This window comes from Scomber japonicus, chromosome 10 (genome assembly GCF_027409825.1).
Source record: "Scomber japonicus isolate fScoJap1 chromosome 10, fScoJap1.pri, whole genome shotgun sequence".
Taxonomy (NCBI): domain Eukaryota; kingdom Metazoa; phylum Chordata; class Actinopteri; order Scombriformes; family Scombridae; genus Scomber; species Scomber japonicus.
The window spans coordinates 24,456,526-24,477,106 of record NC_070587.1 but is presented as its reverse complement, the minus strand read 5'-3'; the positions used below and the strand labels follow the sequence as shown (position 1 = coordinate 24,477,106).

Genomic DNA, 20,581 nt, shown 5'->3' with positions numbered 1-20,581 from the left:
ACCTCACAATCAATACAGTCTATAAATAGTCCAAGCGTAGACACTGGCTTACGAAGAGCACAATATGAGATGTCGCTAAATTTCATTACACGCAGAATTATTATATATTACCTACAGCTGATATAATCTGCTGCTGGTGTCATTTAAACCAAAGAAAGTGACGTGAAGTGAAAGCAGGAATAAGAATATGCTGTTTATTGGTCTTTGCTAATAAAAAGAGAGGGATGAGGGTCATATGTGGCTCTGTATGATGCTGATCTGGGCATTTTAAAGGATTGGTATCGACTAACATAAAACCGATAAAATGTAGGTCATTGCTGCACTCTGATGGGTTTTGTCCATTTCCGCTGCTGCACTTCCAAATGTGCAAATGTGAAAAATGACTAGGATACACTGGTGCGAGTGACTGGGTTCTGACACCTGGATGGGCAGCATACAGAGATTTGTTAAATTCCAACGCTAACAAATGTGTTATCTCTTCTCTTTCTTTCTTGTTACAGTAAGAGCAGAGGTGCATTTTTATGCTTTTATTATGGTAAATGTTGCAGGGCAGATCAAATATGAATTCTATGAGTCACTTGATTACACGCCAAAATGAAACACAGTGAAGCTGTGTCCAAAAATCAAATCACTCCATATTTTTACTTTTAATTTTTACTTTATGCTGCACTTTATTTACCCCTCCGCCTTTTTATTTGAACGTCCAAATTCTGTCAATGTGTATATTTATTCAGTATACATATATATAGCCTGTATTTATGCATCTACGCATATGATTACTGACTGTCTGAAATCTGGATTTGCTCACCGCTGAGTAAAATATAGAGTTTCTGTTATATGGAGAGTATTGAATGAGTGATTTTCAGTGTTGGTTCAGGTTGAGGCTTGTGTGCTCTGCAGCTGATGTCTGTACTTAACCAAATACCGTGTGTGAGAGAAGAAACTCCAATCTGCAACACTGCTGTGGACAGAGTAGACTAAGAGTTTTTATAGTTCCCAGTCCACAACACCAACACAATCTTTTCTTGCTAATCGTGTCATATTAATTTCCATTCACATTTACCCAGTTAAACTTTAATTTATATGATTTTAATAATTTAGATTTATCAGTTTAAAAGTGTGCCAAATTTAGTAACTATGGCTGTATTGTTGTTGTTGTTGTTGTTGTTGTTGTTATTATTATTATGTGAATTTAAATATTTTCTTGGACTGTATCCCCCTGAGACCTGAGCTTTTGTTTAGTATGCATTTTTAAGTCCTCCTAGATATTTTGGATTAGTAGGACCTCATAAGTACAAAAACAAAGCATTGTCTTTGAACAGGAAGTAGATTTTGAAAAAACAATGTCCTCATATGGGGACAATGGGTTTATTTTACTGTACGACACACAAATAATTCACCAGTGTATAAAACTATTCATTTCTTTATATTTGCACACTTTGCATGAACGATAATAAAGTCCCAACGTCCTCAAACGAGTACTTCCTTATTATCAGTGTCATGGCTTGTTGCTATCACTAAAATTAGTCAAATTTGTACAGAATATCAAACTACAAACATTAATAAGCATAAACAATCGGCATCTGCTATTGATTGACTTGACCAATACCTGCCATCTCATTTTTACACCAATTGATGTATTATGCTTTTGCTACCACTAGGTGGCACAAAAAAGTGTGTATGAACAAGGACAATAGGTCAAAGTTAAGCAGAATTAAGTAAAAGGTCCAAATGTAATGTTCCCATATGAGGACGCAGGGTTGCAGGAGGCTATTTTAACAGATCCCCATTATTAAAGAACTAGAGTATGGATTAGGACCAAGAAAAATTTACACATTTTGATAAGAGATTTGTTAGTTTCTGAGTATAGTGAATTAACTTATTTTGCCAAACTAGAACTGTACTCCTAGTGAAACCAAATATCTGAGCATAACACCCGCAGACCACAGGCTTCATTTACAGGAAAGTCTATGTTTGAGTTCTCCTTTTTGGTGCGTGGATTAAAATACATTTCATCAGAACTACCTAAACATGCTTGTTTCCTCTTTGTGGAGGAGTCTCGATGCTGCTCCAGTTGTGAAACTGTCAGCAGGCATGGTAAAGAAGTGCACTGCAGAGAGAGAAAGGAGAGTGGTGGTGATTGGGTCAGTCCTGATTGATGCCTACCTTCTGAAAGACCTACTGCTCCTTCTCACAGCCACCGTCCAACACTGCATCTAGATTTTCCTGCTTGAGAGCATTAAAGTGATTCCAAGAACCTGTGTTCATGCCGTATTCATGTATGTGTGTTGTGTTGGACACACCGATCAGGAAAATGGGAGGGATGCAGCAATGCTGACGGATGATCGATGAAATCATGACTCATAAATTCCATTTATTAGCTCAGAGTCCGAGATGTGCTGATTCAGGGGCCGGAGCAGAGCTGAGTTAAGGACTGTGGATAATGAACATGGTGCCACTGGATGCCCTCCAAACAGGAGATTAGATGGGAAGCAGCGAAATGGTGCTTATACAGTAAAAAACTGAGGAATTGTGGTTAACAGTGTGTGACATTCTTAAGCTATGGCCAAGTATCTGTTGCAGAGCCCCACTGCTTGATCAGGAAGACCTTTTAGTTTGTGTGTCAGAGAGTCCAATCTAGGAGAAGTGATGTTTGGACTCTCCTAAAGTAAAAAGTTCCAGGAACTGCTGTGCTAGGTTTCGATACATCCCGATAAGTTTCTTGTCATATTTCTCACTTTAAAGTTGTGATTCAGCTCAATGCTGTTATGAGGTGATTGTGGTCAGGCACATACCAGGCCAGCTGTGTGATGTAATCCCTCCAGCATGTCCCGGGTTGAACTTGACTCCTGGGGTTTCCTCTTGGGTTGGATCAGGGGACAAATACATCAGTTATCAGAAAACAGCCAGAATCTATTTCCTCTTACATTCACTTTTTCTGCCTCATCAGCACTTTAGGTATCGGACTTGAATCGAAAAAAATGTAATTTTTGTGTAGTTGAAGTGCAACGAACCAGAACCAGTTTTCATTCACCTGCAGTGTATCACATCTAGTTTTCTCTTGGTCAGGCTGTTCACCTCAGAAAGCATCAACATGCAGGCGTCCTTGAGTAAAGACTCGTCTATACAAGCATTTCCCGCATATGTCTGATGGAGCAGATACGCTTCTTTTTTTAATCATCGCATCCATCTTCAGGTTTATTATATTCCAGCAAGAACTAGTTTGTACAATGAACTGTGCAAAGTCAAAAAATACGTATACCAGTGCACCCCAGGATACAAGGATTGTTTTCAGTATCAGTATCCTGGTGTGTGCTGCTCTGCTTGATGATTGTAATTTGCCTCAGAAACAGACACTGCTGTGCATGAGGTATCTTCAGTTTTCTGAAGTTTTTTACCAAGTGTTTATAGATGTTTTGAACTGCCACACTCAAGGAGAGGTGAAAAGCTGGCCATTGTTGTCAAGGCTGCATTAGACCCCACAGAATCCCCTTAAGCTTAGGCCTTAATTACATTATCGACTTATCATACAATAATGTAATTATCAATGCCATCATGTCTATATATGGACTTATATTATGATACATGGACATGACCTTGATCATTTTTTTGGCCTCAGTATTGCCACACTTCACATTAGCAGCTAAGAGACTATTCATGTCACATTGTCTAAACAAGTAGTGTCCTCCATTCCTCACTGTGTACGTCCTGAGTGGAGACTGTAGAACAATTAAAGGTAAATAACTCTGTCCCCAACCATAATGAATTTCCCATCATTGAGGGCTCCTTTCTGCTCAAGGGCCCCTGGGTATATGGGCCCAGATGGATCTAGTGATGTACAGGTTTACTTTAGGACCCTGTACGTCACTGTGAGGTGTGGTAACAGGTGCTACAAAGCACACTTCTGACCACATCCAACACACCCTTCAGTGTGTGTGATCAGAGGGGAAACTAGAATGGTAGGTTACATGTGACTGCCTCTGTGTACAGCCCAACATGTGTGACTGTGTTAACTGTACACAGACATGTAATGTTATCTGAACACAGCTGCATGAATATCAGTGCTGACTCTTGTTGGGTTGATACTACGGTTGCCCTCAATCCCTGAGCTCCAGCCACTATTGTTCGTGTTCTATTGGCACATGAACCTGTTGAGAAACTCTATACTGTCAGTAACTGTAGTACTTGTGATTAAAGGATAGTCTATAAATGTTATTATTCTGGAGATGTTCTGCTTAACAGTGTCACATTTTCCAACTTTCTCTTTCAAAGACCTCCTCAGCAGTCTGCACCGCAAAAACATTCATCCAGCTTTTTATTCTTCGATGTGACCAGCACATATGCCAGCATGGTTCCAGTAGCTATGGTTTTCAGCACAGCACACTGAACCACCGGGAAAAAAGTTGCATGCACATATATTCACGTTTTGGTCTTTTCGTTTATTCGTTCCGGAACACACGACATTTCAGACTCTGCTGATCAGATGTTGATGACATTTTTAGAACTACGCAGACTGGCCCAGGGCCACTATATTTAAAAGTCAAAACTAACATTTTAGTAAGCAGTCACATGTCACACACTGCAGCTGAGCATATCTGCACCATTTAGTTTTAGTTAGTTTTTAGTTTTTCCATTATTTGAGTTTTGTGGAAAGCAGACTTACGAATAATAAGACAGAAACTCTGTGGTTCCCGCTGCTCACATGTAAAGAGTTGCTGCTATGATGATGATATGACAGTAAACTAGGACTGCATGTAATTATTCTTATCGATTATGAATATCTTATTTCCACAATTAATCGATTAGTTGTTTGGTCCAAAAATGTCAGAAAATGGTGAAAAATATCCATTATTGTTTTCCACAGCCGAATATGATGTCCTCAAATGTCTGTTGTTCAGTTTAATGTCATATAGGACTATGGAAACTAGGAAATATTCACATATAAGAGGTTGGAATTAGGGCTGTTACAATAACCACAATATTGCAATAGCATACTAAATACAAGCCAACCACAGTGGTTTTTGCTTTTTTTCATGAGGTGAGGACTTCTTTTGTTTGTTTGTATTACACTTCAGTGTGTGTGTATTGAATGTCTAGTGGCTTCCCCGGTCTGGTCTGATGGTGCCGCAGGATCCAACCCACATTATATTGTTTTTATAATATGATACAGGACAATACAATACATCTATAATATGATACACGACAAAACAATTATAATATGATGTAAAATAATACAATACAATTATAATATATTATGAAACAATACAATATAATATATTATGAAACAATACAATTATAATATAATATGAAACAATACAATATAATTAAAATATGATATAAGACAATAAATTACAATTATACGATATAAAACAATACAATACAATTATATGATACAATACAATTATAATGTATTAAATTAGACTATACAATGATAATGATACAAGACAATACAATACAATTTTAATATAATATAAAATGGTACAATACAGCATGATTTAAAAAAAATTAAATTACAATATGATACAATACAATTATAACATATTAGACAATACAATTAATCTATAATATGATAAACAATACAATACAATAATAATGTAAGACAATACCATACAATTATAATACGATATAAAACAATAATATACAATTATAATATTATATGAAACAATACAATATAATTACAACATTATATGAAACAATAGAATACCATTATATGATACAATATCATATAATACAATTATAATATGGTATAAAACAATACAATTCTATTATACTATGATATAAAACAATACAATACAATTATAATATGATATAATACAATATAATAAGTGAACATATGTATTCAAACTGGCAGAACACAAAGGCAGACTACCTGATAAAAAGCGTGTGTGCTGGGTTTTGAAAGCATTTCATCAGACTCTGTGTTCAGACAATTTCCTCAAAACAACAGGAAAGCATGTGACCCTGACACTGAAACCATGCCATGAAAAGCATCCAAACTGGCATTTTGAGGTTTTCTTATGAAAACAGTGTCATGCTTACAGCTCTTCCTCTTTTGTTCTTCCCCTTCTTACTTGAAGTGTAATCAGACACAAAGGATGCACTCCTCTCTTTCTGCAGGATGGTTTTTCTTTTTGCCTCGTCATCTAAACATTTCCACCTTTTCTTCTGTGTCGTTTTAGGAAATGTACAACCTTTCATCGTTAGCCTGGAGGCAGCAGATGTTTTATATCATGTTACTTTGTCGCTTTAATTCACCGTTTGTTTTCATCATTTCTGAGAATATAAACACAACACAATTTGCTGAAAGACATACATTGCTCTGGGGTCGTACATAACACTTATGTCTTTTGTGTTTACATATTCCAGCCTGCACTCAGAGAAAAACACAATCAGACTTTTAATGCTGCCAAGAGCAGGTATGAGCTCAGACAGAGATGCATGAGAACACACACAGCAATTTAATTTCCTGGAGAGAGCATCTCATACAGTTTACTGGATGAGTCACGACAGCCTCACAGGCAGCGCGCAGCTTTGGCTTTTAGCATTTTTCAGAATGACTTGTGGAGTCGTGCAGAACCGCAATTCATCCTCATTTCTCTTTCAAATAAATACACTCAAACTACACATTCCTAATCATCAGCAGATGTGTTAGGTGTGTGTGTGTGTGTGTGTGTTTGTGTGTTTTATTTCCTTGCAGTAAAATAGGTTAGACCAAGCAGAGGAGAGCCTGCACTAATCTATTTATCCCATCAGTATCACAGCATGTTGAGAGATTTGACCATTGTTGACGCATTTACACTCCTCTATCCGACGGCGGTCACCTGTCAGGGATACATGGCACTCTGCCCCCTGCTGAAAAACTACTTTGCTAACAGCTCATGGGTGATGGGCGAGGGTTCCCGTGAGGATAATCTGAGGCAAAGGGCAGCGATGACAGTGGAAGCTGCAGGATTTGCTGTTGAGTCGTTTGAGATGGCGACAACATAATTGTGATGGAGATTGAAACAAAGGCATAATTAGAAAGGGAGCTGTGACTGGAAACATTTAGGGAAGACAGTGTAGTGTGTTCCATAATAATTATCTCTGACCATTTCATATGAATAAGTCTGTTTTCATGCTTAAATCATTGATTGATACAGTTAAATATTGATTTAATTTACAGCCACAAAGCAGCTCTGTTTCTCACTGTGTGTGAGTGCATTCTTGAGTCATTGCCATACCGTACATATGTCTCCTCTGATGTTTCATATCTGACACTTGTTATGGTTAATATGACTAAAATGGAGATTTTTGTTCTGCTGCAAATCTTCTGGTGCACCAGATAGATGAGCAGTAAACAGCCACAATCACTCACTGATTAAATGCAGTGTTAATACAGTCCAATTATATGAACCGTTAACAGTGATGGTAATGATCATCTTTATTTGTAGAACGCTCATAAATCAAAAGAACAGCAAAAACCCGACAAGAATAATAGTAAATGGAACAATCTGCATTAATCAATGTTTAATACTGACAATAGATGAAATTAATGTAGTGACAAACCCACAGAGAGCTATATGGAGTGTTTTATCTACATCTTTCATTTCAGCGTTTTGGTTTTACAGCCTGCTGCTTGACTGCTTTGGTTCAACATTAATCAGTATTTTCCTCCAGCTGCATCAGGCAGCAGATTTTAACCAAAAAGCTATAATACACCAGCTACCTAGCACCAAACAGCATACAGACAAAGTTAGCAACCAGCTGCTGAGATAGATAGATGTTTTTCTCAGGAGTTGGTGGGAACCAAAACAGAGCTTAAAGGGGAGTGAGTGGCGCTACATGTCTGCTGGATGTGTGAACGGTTTGCCAACAGGATCACTGTATCATCTGCATAACGTGATAATATGTCATTGTAGTGATTACTTGCTTGTTTCTGCTGCTCCCAAGTGGCCAAAAACTTTAAGAGACTCAATGAAATAGGAAAAGCTCAAGTTTTAAATATACTGCTCAGTGTTTCCTTCTCAGATTTGTTGGAAATAAACTAGAAGATCTGAGTAATTACCAGCAGTAGCTACTTGCATTAAATAGAAAAAGGAAAGAAAAGCACTATTGATGTACTGGTGACCAATAGGAATGCAGAGTAACAACACCAAACACTAAGCAAGCAGTGCTGAGGAGACAGGAGAATAGAAACGAACTTGACAACTCAGTGTTCAGCCTTTTTATTGTTCTTTCAGCCTTCGAAACCGTTGATCATATCTTATTGTCCCCTGATTATTCTTCTATTCATTGCTTTGTCTCTCTTTCATCCCTCCAGGCTTCAAGTGCCCTGTGTGCTCCAAGTTTGTGTCCTCAGATGAGATGGATCTGCACCTGGTCTTGTGTTTAACCAAACCCAGAGTGACATATAATGGTGAGACGGAAACTCTTTTGCTTTTTAATTCACTCTACAAATAGAATATGAAGAAAGCAAGACTGTATGAGCCTGACCAACAATGTCTGATTATAAAGAATAGCTCTAAATCAAACTAGAATATAAATTAATAAATCAAATAACTAACAGTGCTGTCATACTGAAACCCATTAAATGAGTAGAAATGCATAAAAAATCCCATAAAATGATAAAAATGGACAGTGGCACTCTCCTCCCACTAACGTTCATAATCATCCTGTAGATGATCATCACTGTTCAAAAAATGACTAACTTCATAAAACTAGAAAATCAGAGCCGTCTGGTTATGTAACTTGATCCTGTGTTTGCAGTCTGCTTCACTGTCAAATCTTGTGTCATCTCCAAACTTCACAAGTATAATATTGCACTGTGGACGCTTCTTTTAGTTGTAAAATGATCCCTCGTGTCATATTTAATGGTTAATGTGATTGGAGGACGTTTTTATAGCTCTGCAAAGTGCTTTTAGTTCTTCTTGCTATTGAAGTGTCATGAAGGACATTTAAAGAGAACCCCACATTACATTTATACACTGTGTTGGAAACGAGACTGCTGAGTCAGATCCCCACACATCTGTAGAATCGTTCCTCTGGTTTTAATTGCACTGTGGATTTCTGAGAGTTTAAAAATGATGATAACAATACTTTTGTTGATATTTCTCTTTTATAATGCTATGATACATATATATATATATATATATATATATATATATATATATATATATATATATATATATATATATATACATACACTGTTGAAGATAAACTTTGAGGGACTGTGTTATGTCAAATATAGTTATTATTATTTCTTTTATGCAGTTACTTTTTAGATAGTAGCTCTCACCCCACTCTAAAACTGGGGATATACTTGATTTCCCTCATTGGTTATCCTATGGATGGTTTAAGAGAACTGGACTGCATAGTCTAGTTCCACTCTGGCCACTGGGGGCTTAGGTTGCATCATTGACTGTATATAAATATGGACGAATCTCCACTTCCTGCCATTATGCGAAAGTGAGCTAAAGTATCTCCTTTCTGGGAGCTGCCATCTTACTTGTATGACATCATTTGGAGCCAGAGTCTGCACAGTAGAGTCAGACACGCACCCTCAGCCATCTCACTAGCTGACGGAGATTTGGCGGTGGCTATCGTCTGTCAATCATGACATCACATCCAAATTTTATATTGTAAAATAACTAATGAAAAATAAACTCATCAGAAAAATGACGAGTTGGACAAACAGCAGCGTGATAAGAACTAATTAAAATGATAGAAACCATCTTTGGGAAAATATTTAATGACGTAATTGTTGACTCATCCCATCCGCTAACATGTAAGGGGCAGGATTTATGACCTATACTGCAGCCAGCCACCAGAGGGCATTTCACATGTTTTGGCTTCACTTTTTTAGGGAGTTGTCATGACGTCCATCTTTATAAACAGTTACTGTTGGAGCTAGCATGGCCAGCTAATAACAACCATGCACAGATTGAAACTAATTGAAGGATATATTAGCATATTAGGTCGACCTAATATGACCGACCTAATATGCTAATATATCATTCGACACACTAACTACACGACAAAAAGTGTGGGGGGTTTTTGTCAATTGAAGAATTGTTAAAAATCCAAGAATTTTTGCAAAATAAGAATTACATATGAACTAAATATATTAAGTGTGTACTTACCAACTAAACTTAAAGCTGGAGTGTATAGGACATGTATCTCCCCCTTCTGGCAGTGAAAGTCATTACAAAAACTGTAAAACAGTAGATAAATAGTTTTGAACATCACATAACCACCTCAAAACGACTCGAATATGATCCATTTGGTCCGATAACGTTTGGTAAGTCTAGAAGATCCAAATGATTAAATAAATATGTCCTGATTCAAGCTAGCAGAGAGCTAACAGGCAGCGCACGAACCCAACACCAGATTGAAAACCTTGTATACTATGAAATGCAGATTTAGAGCCTGATGGCGATAGGCTTAATCAGCCAAGTATTTGTATTTTAATTCTTTGAATGTTCCTGGATGACTTTTTAATCCAGGCATGCAGGGAAGCAGGAATAAGTGTCGGTTTAAAAAAACACAAATCCATCATAAGCCTAACCTCACTGTGGTTAAAATCTGATGAAACTTGTAGGGATTCTGTCTGTTCTGAGATTATTCATTACAAATCACCTCATCCTGCCTTTCTTTCTCAGCATGCATGACCTACTTTTTACTCGCCGTGTCAGCACAGAAACATGACAGCAGTGAAGTTTAACAATCTTCCTCCTGACTGCAACACATCAAGGAAAATGAGTACAGTAAACAAGTGCATCTCTGGTGTGTTGGTGACATGTCTTAGTAGTGAGAAAATAACATCTGTTGAACTTATTATGCTAAAAGTAATATTCTCTCTGAACACACACACACACACACTCAAATATATATAAATCTACTTTCTTCCACATTTTTTCACTTTCAGCTGTTTCTGGGAACAAATCAAGTTCCTCTTTGAGTAAAGTGACTTCCTGTTCATCTGGGCCAGAATCCTCTGTGACTTCCTGTCCACCAGTCATCTGATGATCCAACTATGATCATCACATGACTGCAGTATGTACAGTATGTACAGTATTGAAGTAAAGGCAGTGAAAAACAACGTGCATCCTCATAGACACACATTATTCCTCAGATTGTCTGACAGATGTGAACTCCAGGGGCCACAAGCTCACAAACTTGCTATTTTTAAGAGTTTGACATTGTGTCCTGGAATATATGGAAATGTCTTTTTGTCCCACTATTGGCAAGATATCTCAGCTATCTAAATTTGGTTCTCGGCCGTTTGAAGCATGATGACATTTCCTGACATTTCGTCTAACTGCAGCTGAACAATGACCGACACTTTGGTCCACGACAGAGCGTCTCCAAAGCAAACAGCTGGATTTCTATCATATTTGCTGAGGACATTTATGCTTCCCACGAGGATCAAAACTCCTTTGTAATTCCTCGTAATCTTTATCTGGTTGCAACATCTGTATAAATGGATATTCAGTTACAGACCATTACACCTGATATTAATAGTGTTCCTGTTCATTCCATTGAGCCAAACACATTGTGATTTCAATGCATTACCTCTGCAAGTTTACATTTTGCATTGACACATGCCTTTCTTTGTCCAGACAGGATATTCAGATACAGAACACATATTAATGCCAGCTGTAAATAGAGTCTTTTAAATTTTAAATAAGAGACATGCCCTTTAAAAAGCTGTCGTGTTAGTTTAACCTCTGAATGCACGTTACAATCCTTACGGAGATAATCATGTGATGACGTAGATGTTGTTTAACGGTAGCCTGAACTTAACATTTAGTCATCCTATTTGCAGTCAATCATATTTAAATTTTTTTAATGTCATTTTTTATTTATTTATTTGTTTTTAAATGGAGGGAAACATCAGGAAACCAAAAAATATAAATCTGTGTGTGGTTTCCGAGTTTATTCTCAGAGGAGAACACAGGACGGATGTGTTGCTGCAGCAGACAAAAAATGAAAAAATCAGTTTCAGATGAATTTATATATCAGCAGAGATGTTAATGAGAGCAGTCCTGAGTTTACAAGTCGACAAACAATCTGAGTCTGGCTCGTTACACTTTAATTTGTGTATTATTTTATATAAATAAATATATTTATTGTCGTGTGTGTGTGTGTGTGTGTGTGTGTGTGTGTGTGTGTGTGTGTGTGTGTGTGTGTGTGTGTGTGTGTGTGTGTGTGTGTGTGTGTGTGTGTGTGTGTGTGTGTGTGTGTGTGTGTGTGTGTGTGTGTGTGTGTGTGTGTGTGTGTGTGTGTGTGTGTGTGTGTGGCTACATAGTCCTCTATTAAGACCCAGTCTCATCTTGAAACTGTTTTTAAACTGGGGAAGGTGGTGTCAAGACAAGAGTTCACTGAAACTGACACTGTGTGCGCGTGTGTGTGTGTGTGTGCATGCGCGTGTGTGTTCCCACTTCATGGTCACTGAGCCCAGTGATCACAGCTGCTCTGTGGTGTTTGTGGCCATTCTAACTAGATAATCAGCCTCTCAGTCTTTCCCACTTTCTGATATACACACGCACACACAAACACGCACACACAAACACGTACACAGACTCACATGACCCTGAAGATCTGTAATCAGCATGTTTACGCACCTCTCAGTTGTTTGCTTTTAGCCGTCCAAGGACAGCCTTCCACTTTAACACACACACACACACACACACACACACACACACACACACCAGCATGTGGGGTATACCAGTAATATGATCATTTACAGACAACATGACACATTTCCTCTTGATAGATATCAACTTATGTCTAAGTTAATCAGTAACTGTATCTTTTCTCAGAACAGTTATACATATAAACATTTTTACCCCCCCCCCCAGTCTTCAGACAGAGGGGTTGTAAACCAAAAACCGCTCTTATCTGTCACTGACATCATTTTACAATGACTGACGCAGCCAATCAGAGTAACGCGGCCACAGACAGGAAATGATACAGGTGAACATTTCTTCGATTTGACGTCAATAAAAAGAGTGTGGTCTGGCCTCGAAAAGACACACACATGCACGCACACGCACACACACACACACACACACACACACACACACAAAACGCAACGTCTGACCCCTAAATATATCTGCCGCTCGCTTCATGACACGGACACACACACAAAACAGCAGCTGTCATGTGTTCATAACATCCCAGCCCCCCCCCCCCCAACCCCCTGTCTGTGTGTTATACAGTGTGACAGCTCAGAGGTCGACCAACGGCAGTAAAATACACCTCCTCCCTCCCTGATCCCTGATCCCTGATCCCTCCTGCTTGGGTCTTTACTGAGGTCAAAGATCAGCCCCACAATTTTTAACTAATAGGTGTTAGTATTTTGGTTTTAGAGGTAGCGGTATCAATATTTTTTAGACTGAATACACAGATATATAATGTTTAATGGTACATTTAAACCTTCCAATAAAAGTCAGAACATCGTGGACAGTAAAATGCAGAGTAATAACATTCCTGTAATGTTAGCTGGAAGGTAAGCTCTAAGTAATACACGAGGCTCATAAATTGAAGACAATCAAATAAAAAAAAAAGTCCAAAATATAGAGGGAATCAAATGTTATTGAAGCGTGAACTTATCCAAAGCTGGGATCAGGGATCGGGCAAGTAGACACATGAGGATAAAAAAAAAATACATCTATCATATAATGACTAGTCCTACACATTAAACCAACATGACTCAATGCAATTGATGGTCATGAGTAAAGTAGCACTGTGTACTGTGACGACATTCTATTCACATCTGGTTTATGAATACTTCAATCAGGAGAGACAAGCAAATGAAGCATAAAGAGTTGATGGTTAAGTGTAGTCAGAAGTCTACAGGGAGATCTTGAGTCGAGGGATTTCAGTCCTGAGCGGCAGCAGCAAGATAAATCCCCCCCCCCCCCCCCCCAAGTGGAGTCTAGACACTGGTGCTGCTGGTGGCTGATCAGCCTGATGAGGTTGATAACGGTTGAGAAGGTGTGGCGTGCAAAACAGCACCAATGCAGATAGTGAGAAAACATATCTAAAAAGACAGCTGCAGGCTGATAATGAATATGTTACTATTGGTTTAGATGTCTTCATTGATTTCCAGGAGACTGACAGAAAGGAAATGATGATTGAGCTGTGTGAGGGATCAGAATGACGTGTGAAGTCATAATGAAGTATAAACATGATATCTGATGTTGACTATGCCATGGATGACTACTTGGTTGCACAGGTTCCATATCCAAGGATGCATCAGTAGACAAAAAATTGCATGAAAGAACAGGAAATGTGATTATTTGACTCGTATTAGTGTGAGCTTGGCTCTGTGTTCATTAGTGTATAAAAATACACTAATGAACACATCACTCAGGTTAGTGTTTCCTGTTAGTTAGTTTATCACTTCCTGCCTCCAGTGGGTACTAAACATACACTCATGACATTAGTATTCATCCTCTCATCTTACTCTCAGAAAGAAAGTGAATACATTTATTATTAGCGTGCCTACTAGGTCTGTCAGGATAACAATACTTTTATTGGACGATATATTGTCTCAGAAATAATCGCGATAAACGATATTATTATCATGTGAAGATCATTTTATACCACTGATATAATGATAATATAATAGTATAATAATGCAAGGGGGGGTGGGGGTGAGATTGGAGTTATTTACCTTTAATTGTTCTACAGTCTCCACTCAGGACGTACACAGTGAGGAATGGAGGACACTACTTGTTTAGACAATGTGACATGAATAGTCTCTTAGCTGCTAATGTGAAGTTATAGTGTGTGGTTGTAACTACTGTAACCGTTACACCTCATTTTTGGTTCACATGATGCCACAAAGACTAATGAGTCCTCCTGTCTAACTGTATCTTTCAGTGTTTATGTAGTGGAGGTGTGGAGAACAATAATGCTCAGAAGGTATAACTAAATATATAAAAGAATCTAATATCTGCAGCATACGTCAGCATTCTCCTCTCCGTCTCCGTCTCCGTCTCTCTGTGTGTGAATGTCTGGCTGACGGCACTGTCAGTACATTAAAGATGTTTTCCCCCTCAGCTGAGCTGGATGCCATGTGCTGCAGCCCATAATAACTGGCTTTTCCAGGCCTATGTGGGTTAATCCACTGTTACATAAGGCCAGTTCTAATGACTCTGTGTGTTTTCCTGCAGGTGATGGGTTTAATGGTGCGCACGCTGACTTCCACTTTAGAGCCAGACCAATGCTTTACATAGCAGGGGGAGATGAATACTGCGCACTGTACACACACACACACTCACAGTTAACACACTGATGAGACTAAGGGGTTGGTAGAGGTATTGTACAGATGTCCATGTTGTAAATATTTAATTGTTACTTATGTATCAGATGTGGTATTGGGCTTCTCAACAGCTGGGCAGATTGTTGTGGAAATCATTTTTATATTCATGTTCACCAGAGGAAAAACTGCTTTTAGCTTTAAAACTCTGTAAGCTTTCCTCTAGCACCACCTACTGGACAACATGAGAAGTTTGTACAAATGTTTCAGATAGTAGTGAGAAGACTGACTGCAACACACTTTCATGTTTCTAACCAGATCAATTGCTTTGATTTTTATGACCTTCTGACCCTCAATCAATTTTCACCCTCAGGTCTTATATTTTATTTTATACACATACATATACACACACACACACACACACACACACACACACACACACATCAAACAAACAATATACAAGAAGTAGTGGAAGAACTGATATTCAGATACTGGTCAACATGCTAGTCATGACTTATTTATTTGGATATGCAGCTCTCTGTAAACATCTTTACCTGTCTGGTTTTAAATACATGGAGCTTGGTCAGTGCTGGAATTTTGAGGCTGATGCCAATAAAGATATTTTAAAGTGATAAAAATCTAATAATTGGTATATTGTCTAAATGTTTTGTCAGTAAATCAATCAATCACTTTTCATACATAGTAATGTAACACAAACTGTTTTGCATAGTAAAAAAACAATCAAAAAATTACAAACAAACAAGACAAAAAAGAAAAATGAATAATGGCTCAATATATAAATAAATACCAGATGTAACATAAAAAATATAAAAAATTGGAATACCCAAATAGAATAGAAGATAATACAAAGATTAATGTCCTGTAAACTCAGAGTGATCACCAACAATCATCTGTAAATTAGGTCAATAAGTAAGAAGTTGATAAAAGGCAGGATAGTTTTTAGTCAAACTGTTGTAAACCTGCATGAAAAAGAATATTTTAAATAATAATAATAATAATAATGACAATAAAACTAAGATATGTTAAAGTTGAAATGAAGATAAAAATGTAGCCAATAGACTGTGTGTTTCTTCCTCTCTTCGCTCCACTGCAATTTCTCTTTAGAAAATCTCATTTTAAGATCCACTATTAATAATTATTGAATTGGATGTTGAACACTGCAGCTTGTATTGGTCTTCAATCAACCTTCACAATTGTGTCATTAAAGAGCAATATCTTTACTATCTATAAACTGTGTCCTACTGTCATTTTTACTAGAATAGAAGAGTTTCAAAGGCAGAGAGTTTCTCATGTCACTTTTGGAACAAAGGCTTCCTGTAGTGAAGAGTCATCTAATCCATTCCAATAAGCCTGTGGTGTGTGTGTGTGTGTGTGTGTGTGTGTGTGTCTGTCTGTGTGTGTGTGCTGTCTTCCAGAGGACGTCCTCACCAAGGATGCGGGAGAATGTGCAATCTGCCTGGAGGAGCTGGTACAGGGGGACACCATCGCTCGCCTGCCCTGCCTCTGCATCTATCATAAAGGGTAAGAAAGAGTGTCACTATGGATCAGATATGGATCAGCTGTTTAGAATATTTCTCATATCTGCACATTAGGGCAGAAATAACATTCAGGCACATGTTTGATGGATTTTTACTCCTAGGACATTGTTTTTATGTATTACTATATATGAATCAGTATGATGAAATAGCCATATTAGGATTGTGGTAAACAAACAAGCACAACAGCAACCCTGTATAAAAGCTGTTTCACCCAAACAACCACAAAATGACTCTGATGAGGACTGACTGATGCTGTATCTGTTCATCTTATGCAGCATGAACATGCTTTTAGTTTATTAACTTATGGTCATTACTGTAAACCATAACAGGCATATACAATTAGTAAAAGCCAGCTGTCTTTGTCCTGATTGGTTCACTCAGCCCATCATTAATGAGAAACTCACATTTCTAATGAGCTTATATGACCTGACACAACCACTTCTACCACAGGTATCCAATCAAAACAAGGGGCAAAGTGATCATTTCTCTGTTATGATCTGAATAGTTCAGTTTATTGTCATTGTACAGGTATACAATTTAAGTGCTGCTGTGGAGCTCAAAAAAAGAAACTAAAAGTAACATTTACATTTAAGTTAATAATCACACACACGCACACACTCACACAGTTCAAACATACATACACTATACTTAGTACCCATGTATAAGGTCAGATGCTGCTTGTATTAAACTTGTTTAAAGTAAATGTATTGAAATAATAAAAATAAATAAGATTTTTTTTTTAAATAATGTATTACCATTAACATAAATAATAGAAAACAGAATTCATCTAGTTTATATCTGATTTATTTAAACTCATCTAATGGTTTGAAAATGAATCTTGTCTCAAGCAAGTGTTTAAAACTTCAGTTGAGTCACAACTTCCTGATTCTTAATAAAGAAGTCAATATGGAAATCCTGCTTCCAGTCATTGGGTAATAAATAAGACACTCTGTGTGTTCGGATGATGAAATATTATATTGCACTGTTTTATGTCCACACACAGTATTATCATGTGAAATATGTCTGTGTAATATATGTAAATCATTTACATACACTGTTAATCCACCATTTAGTCAAATACAGTCACAAGATGATCACACCAGAAGAAGTCAGTGAAAACAACAGCTCCTATTCACATAGACAGACAGTTACAAGTCTACTGCAGGAGAAACAAAGTGGAGCGATGCTACATTCACACTGTGGGAGCTGATACTTTCCTCTCTATGGTGGTACATTTAGAGCAATGTTGCAAATCAATGAGCAGGACATGCCTCATGATAATACTGGATTTTTATGAATTTTGCATCAATGTGATGATTCACCTTTATTTGTCATTCCCTCAGTCAATACTTAAAGTCATGTCAACCAAAAAATAACCTTAACAGTGTTTCAGTTTCAAGTATGATCAAGATTAGTATATGACATACAAGGGAAGTTTATCTGCCTTATTTCATGTTTCCTCACTTCACTGGTGATCCAGACACTGATCCGGTTCACCAGGAAAACATGTAAGCTACAAAATGACTTCTACAAATAGTGAGTCACACTTAAAGGTATCAAAAGAGCTGTCAACACCTGTAGGCTGACAGCTGATCCAGCTATGGCGACATCATCAGTTTGCAGTTCAGGCTAAAGGACATCATATTTATCTAAAAATGTGTTGAATGGTTTCCTCTTTTCATTACATGGGAAGGACAAAGACAGGAGAAAAAGACACAAATAAGAGAAACACCCAATATCTGTTGTTTTGTTTTGTAGTCTACAGTCAAACGTCTCACTTATCTCTAGACTTGTCACAGTAACTACTTCTGTTGGACGATATATTGTCTCAGAAATAATCGCGATAAACGATATTATTGTCTTTTGAAGATCATTTTCAATTTTGATCTTGGAGGACAACAGGCGATAACACACAAATGAGGTATAATTTCTTTTGAATCAGGTCTATTGTTCTTAATCTCCAATAATATGTATCAAATCTGTGGTAATAAGTTGGAATGAAGATGGCTAAAAAGGTCTAACACAGAATTGGGTGATGAGTTATACCTTATGCTTTATAAATAGTCAAACCAGACAAACCTTGCATGATAGAACAGGAAATGTGATTATTTGACTCATATTAGTTCAAGCTTGGACCAAAAGTATAAAAATACGTCTACCATCATCTCTCATACTCACTAATGAACACATCACTCAGGTTAGGGTTTCCTGTTAGTTAGTTTATCACTTCCTGCCTCCAGCTGGGTACTAAACATACACTCATGACATTAGTATTCATCCTCTCATCTTACTCTCAGAAAGAAAGTGAATACATTTATTTAAATTAGCGTGCCTACTAGGTCTGTCAGGATAACAATACTTTTATTGGACGATATATTGTCTCAGAAATAATCGCGATAAACGATATTATTATCATGTGAAGATCATTTTATACCACTGATATAATGATAATATAATAGTATAATAATGTAAGAGGGGGTGGGGGTGGGATTGGAGAGTGGGGCTACACTTGTGTAAAAACACAGACTGTCATTATGGTTGGGGACAGAGTTATTTACCTTTAATTGTTCTACAGTCTCCACTCAGGACGTACACAGTGAGGAATGGAGGACACTACTTGTTTAGACAATGTGACATGAATAGTCTCTTAGCTGCTAATGTGAAGTGTGGAAACATTAAGGTTAAATATATGATCAAGGTTATGTCCATGTCCATATATAGACATGATGATGTTGATGATTATGTTATTGTATGATAAGTCGATAATTACAGACCTACTTAACTCATCGTCCCTTTTTCTTCTTTTTTTTCCAGCTGCATCGACGAGTGGTTTGAAGTAAACAGATCATGTCCAGAGCATCCATCTGATTAAAGCTTTTTTTGCACAGGTAAACTTTGACTAAACATCTCAGGTGACAGATAAATCGTTTTCTCAATAGTTTCTGCCTGATTTCTGTTGATTTTAATAATTCATTGGATTTTCTCTGTTGGTTTTTGGGTGACAGGTACCCCTCGATGAGAGCGATCTCCTTCATTCGCAACCAAATGAAGTGCGGATCCAGGGAAGACTGCTGGACGCCGTGACCACTGTGATCAGTTTAAACCCCCCCCCCCCCCCCCCCACCCACCCAATAATGTAGTACCACGGTGTGCCAAATCTCATTTAAGCAATCTTCAGGGATACAGACTTTTCTGTTTATGTTTGAGTTGCACATCCACGCTCAGTCTCAGTCGGGACGGACTGATCCGCAGACAGACACTCACCTCACACCCCTACCCCAACCCCCACCCCCACCCCCACCCAACGGCCCTGACATTCAAAGACATGCAGGGGGCGCTATGACAGCAGAGGGACAGCTGATTGTATGCCAGGGCACACGAGGAGGTGGACGCGGCCCTGGAGTTGGGGGGTGGGGTAGAAGGGGGATTGTCGGATTATCCCCCCCACCCCCACCCCCCCTTACCCGGTGCCTCCCCTCCTCCCTCAGCATTAGTGTCTAGCTAGTGCCTTGTTGTCATGCCCAGCCACAGCAGGGTGATGGAGAAAGGGGGTTAGGGGAGGGGGGTGTTGGGGGCTGGAGCAGAGCCAGCTGGATGACTGGATGGACCTGCAGGAACATCTCACCTCAACTGCCATTCTACCAGTCCAGGAGAAACAAGCCAGAGACGACATGTTGCTCAAAACAGGTTCAGAAAAAAACCCCAGCAGCAGCTCTGACATTTACACAAACTGAAGCTGATGCAACAATGGTGCCAATCAACTGTGAATACTGTC

At 38.1% G+C, this 20,581-nt stretch overlaps 1 protein-coding gene across 1 annotated transcript in view; it reads left to right on the top strand.

Moving 5' to 3' along the window:
- The window catches only part of znrf2b (zinc and ring finger 2b), a 35,009-nt gene extending 15,084 nt beyond the window's left edge, over window positions 1-19,925 (top strand). Inside the window, exons 2-5 of the mRNA XM_053326766.1 lie at window positions 8,300-8,395; window positions 16,684-16,789; window positions 19,621-19,694; window positions 19,812-19,925. Of these exons, the coding sequence (XP_053182741.1) occupies window positions 8,300-8,395; window positions 16,684-16,789; window positions 19,621-19,678 (260 nt within the window). The 3' untranslated portion in view covers window positions 19,679-19,694; window positions 19,812-19,925. The remainder of the gene's footprint in view (window positions 1-8,299; window positions 8,396-16,683; window positions 16,790-19,620; window positions 19,695-19,811) is intronic.
- Window positions 19,926-20,581: the final 656 nt, after the last annotated feature.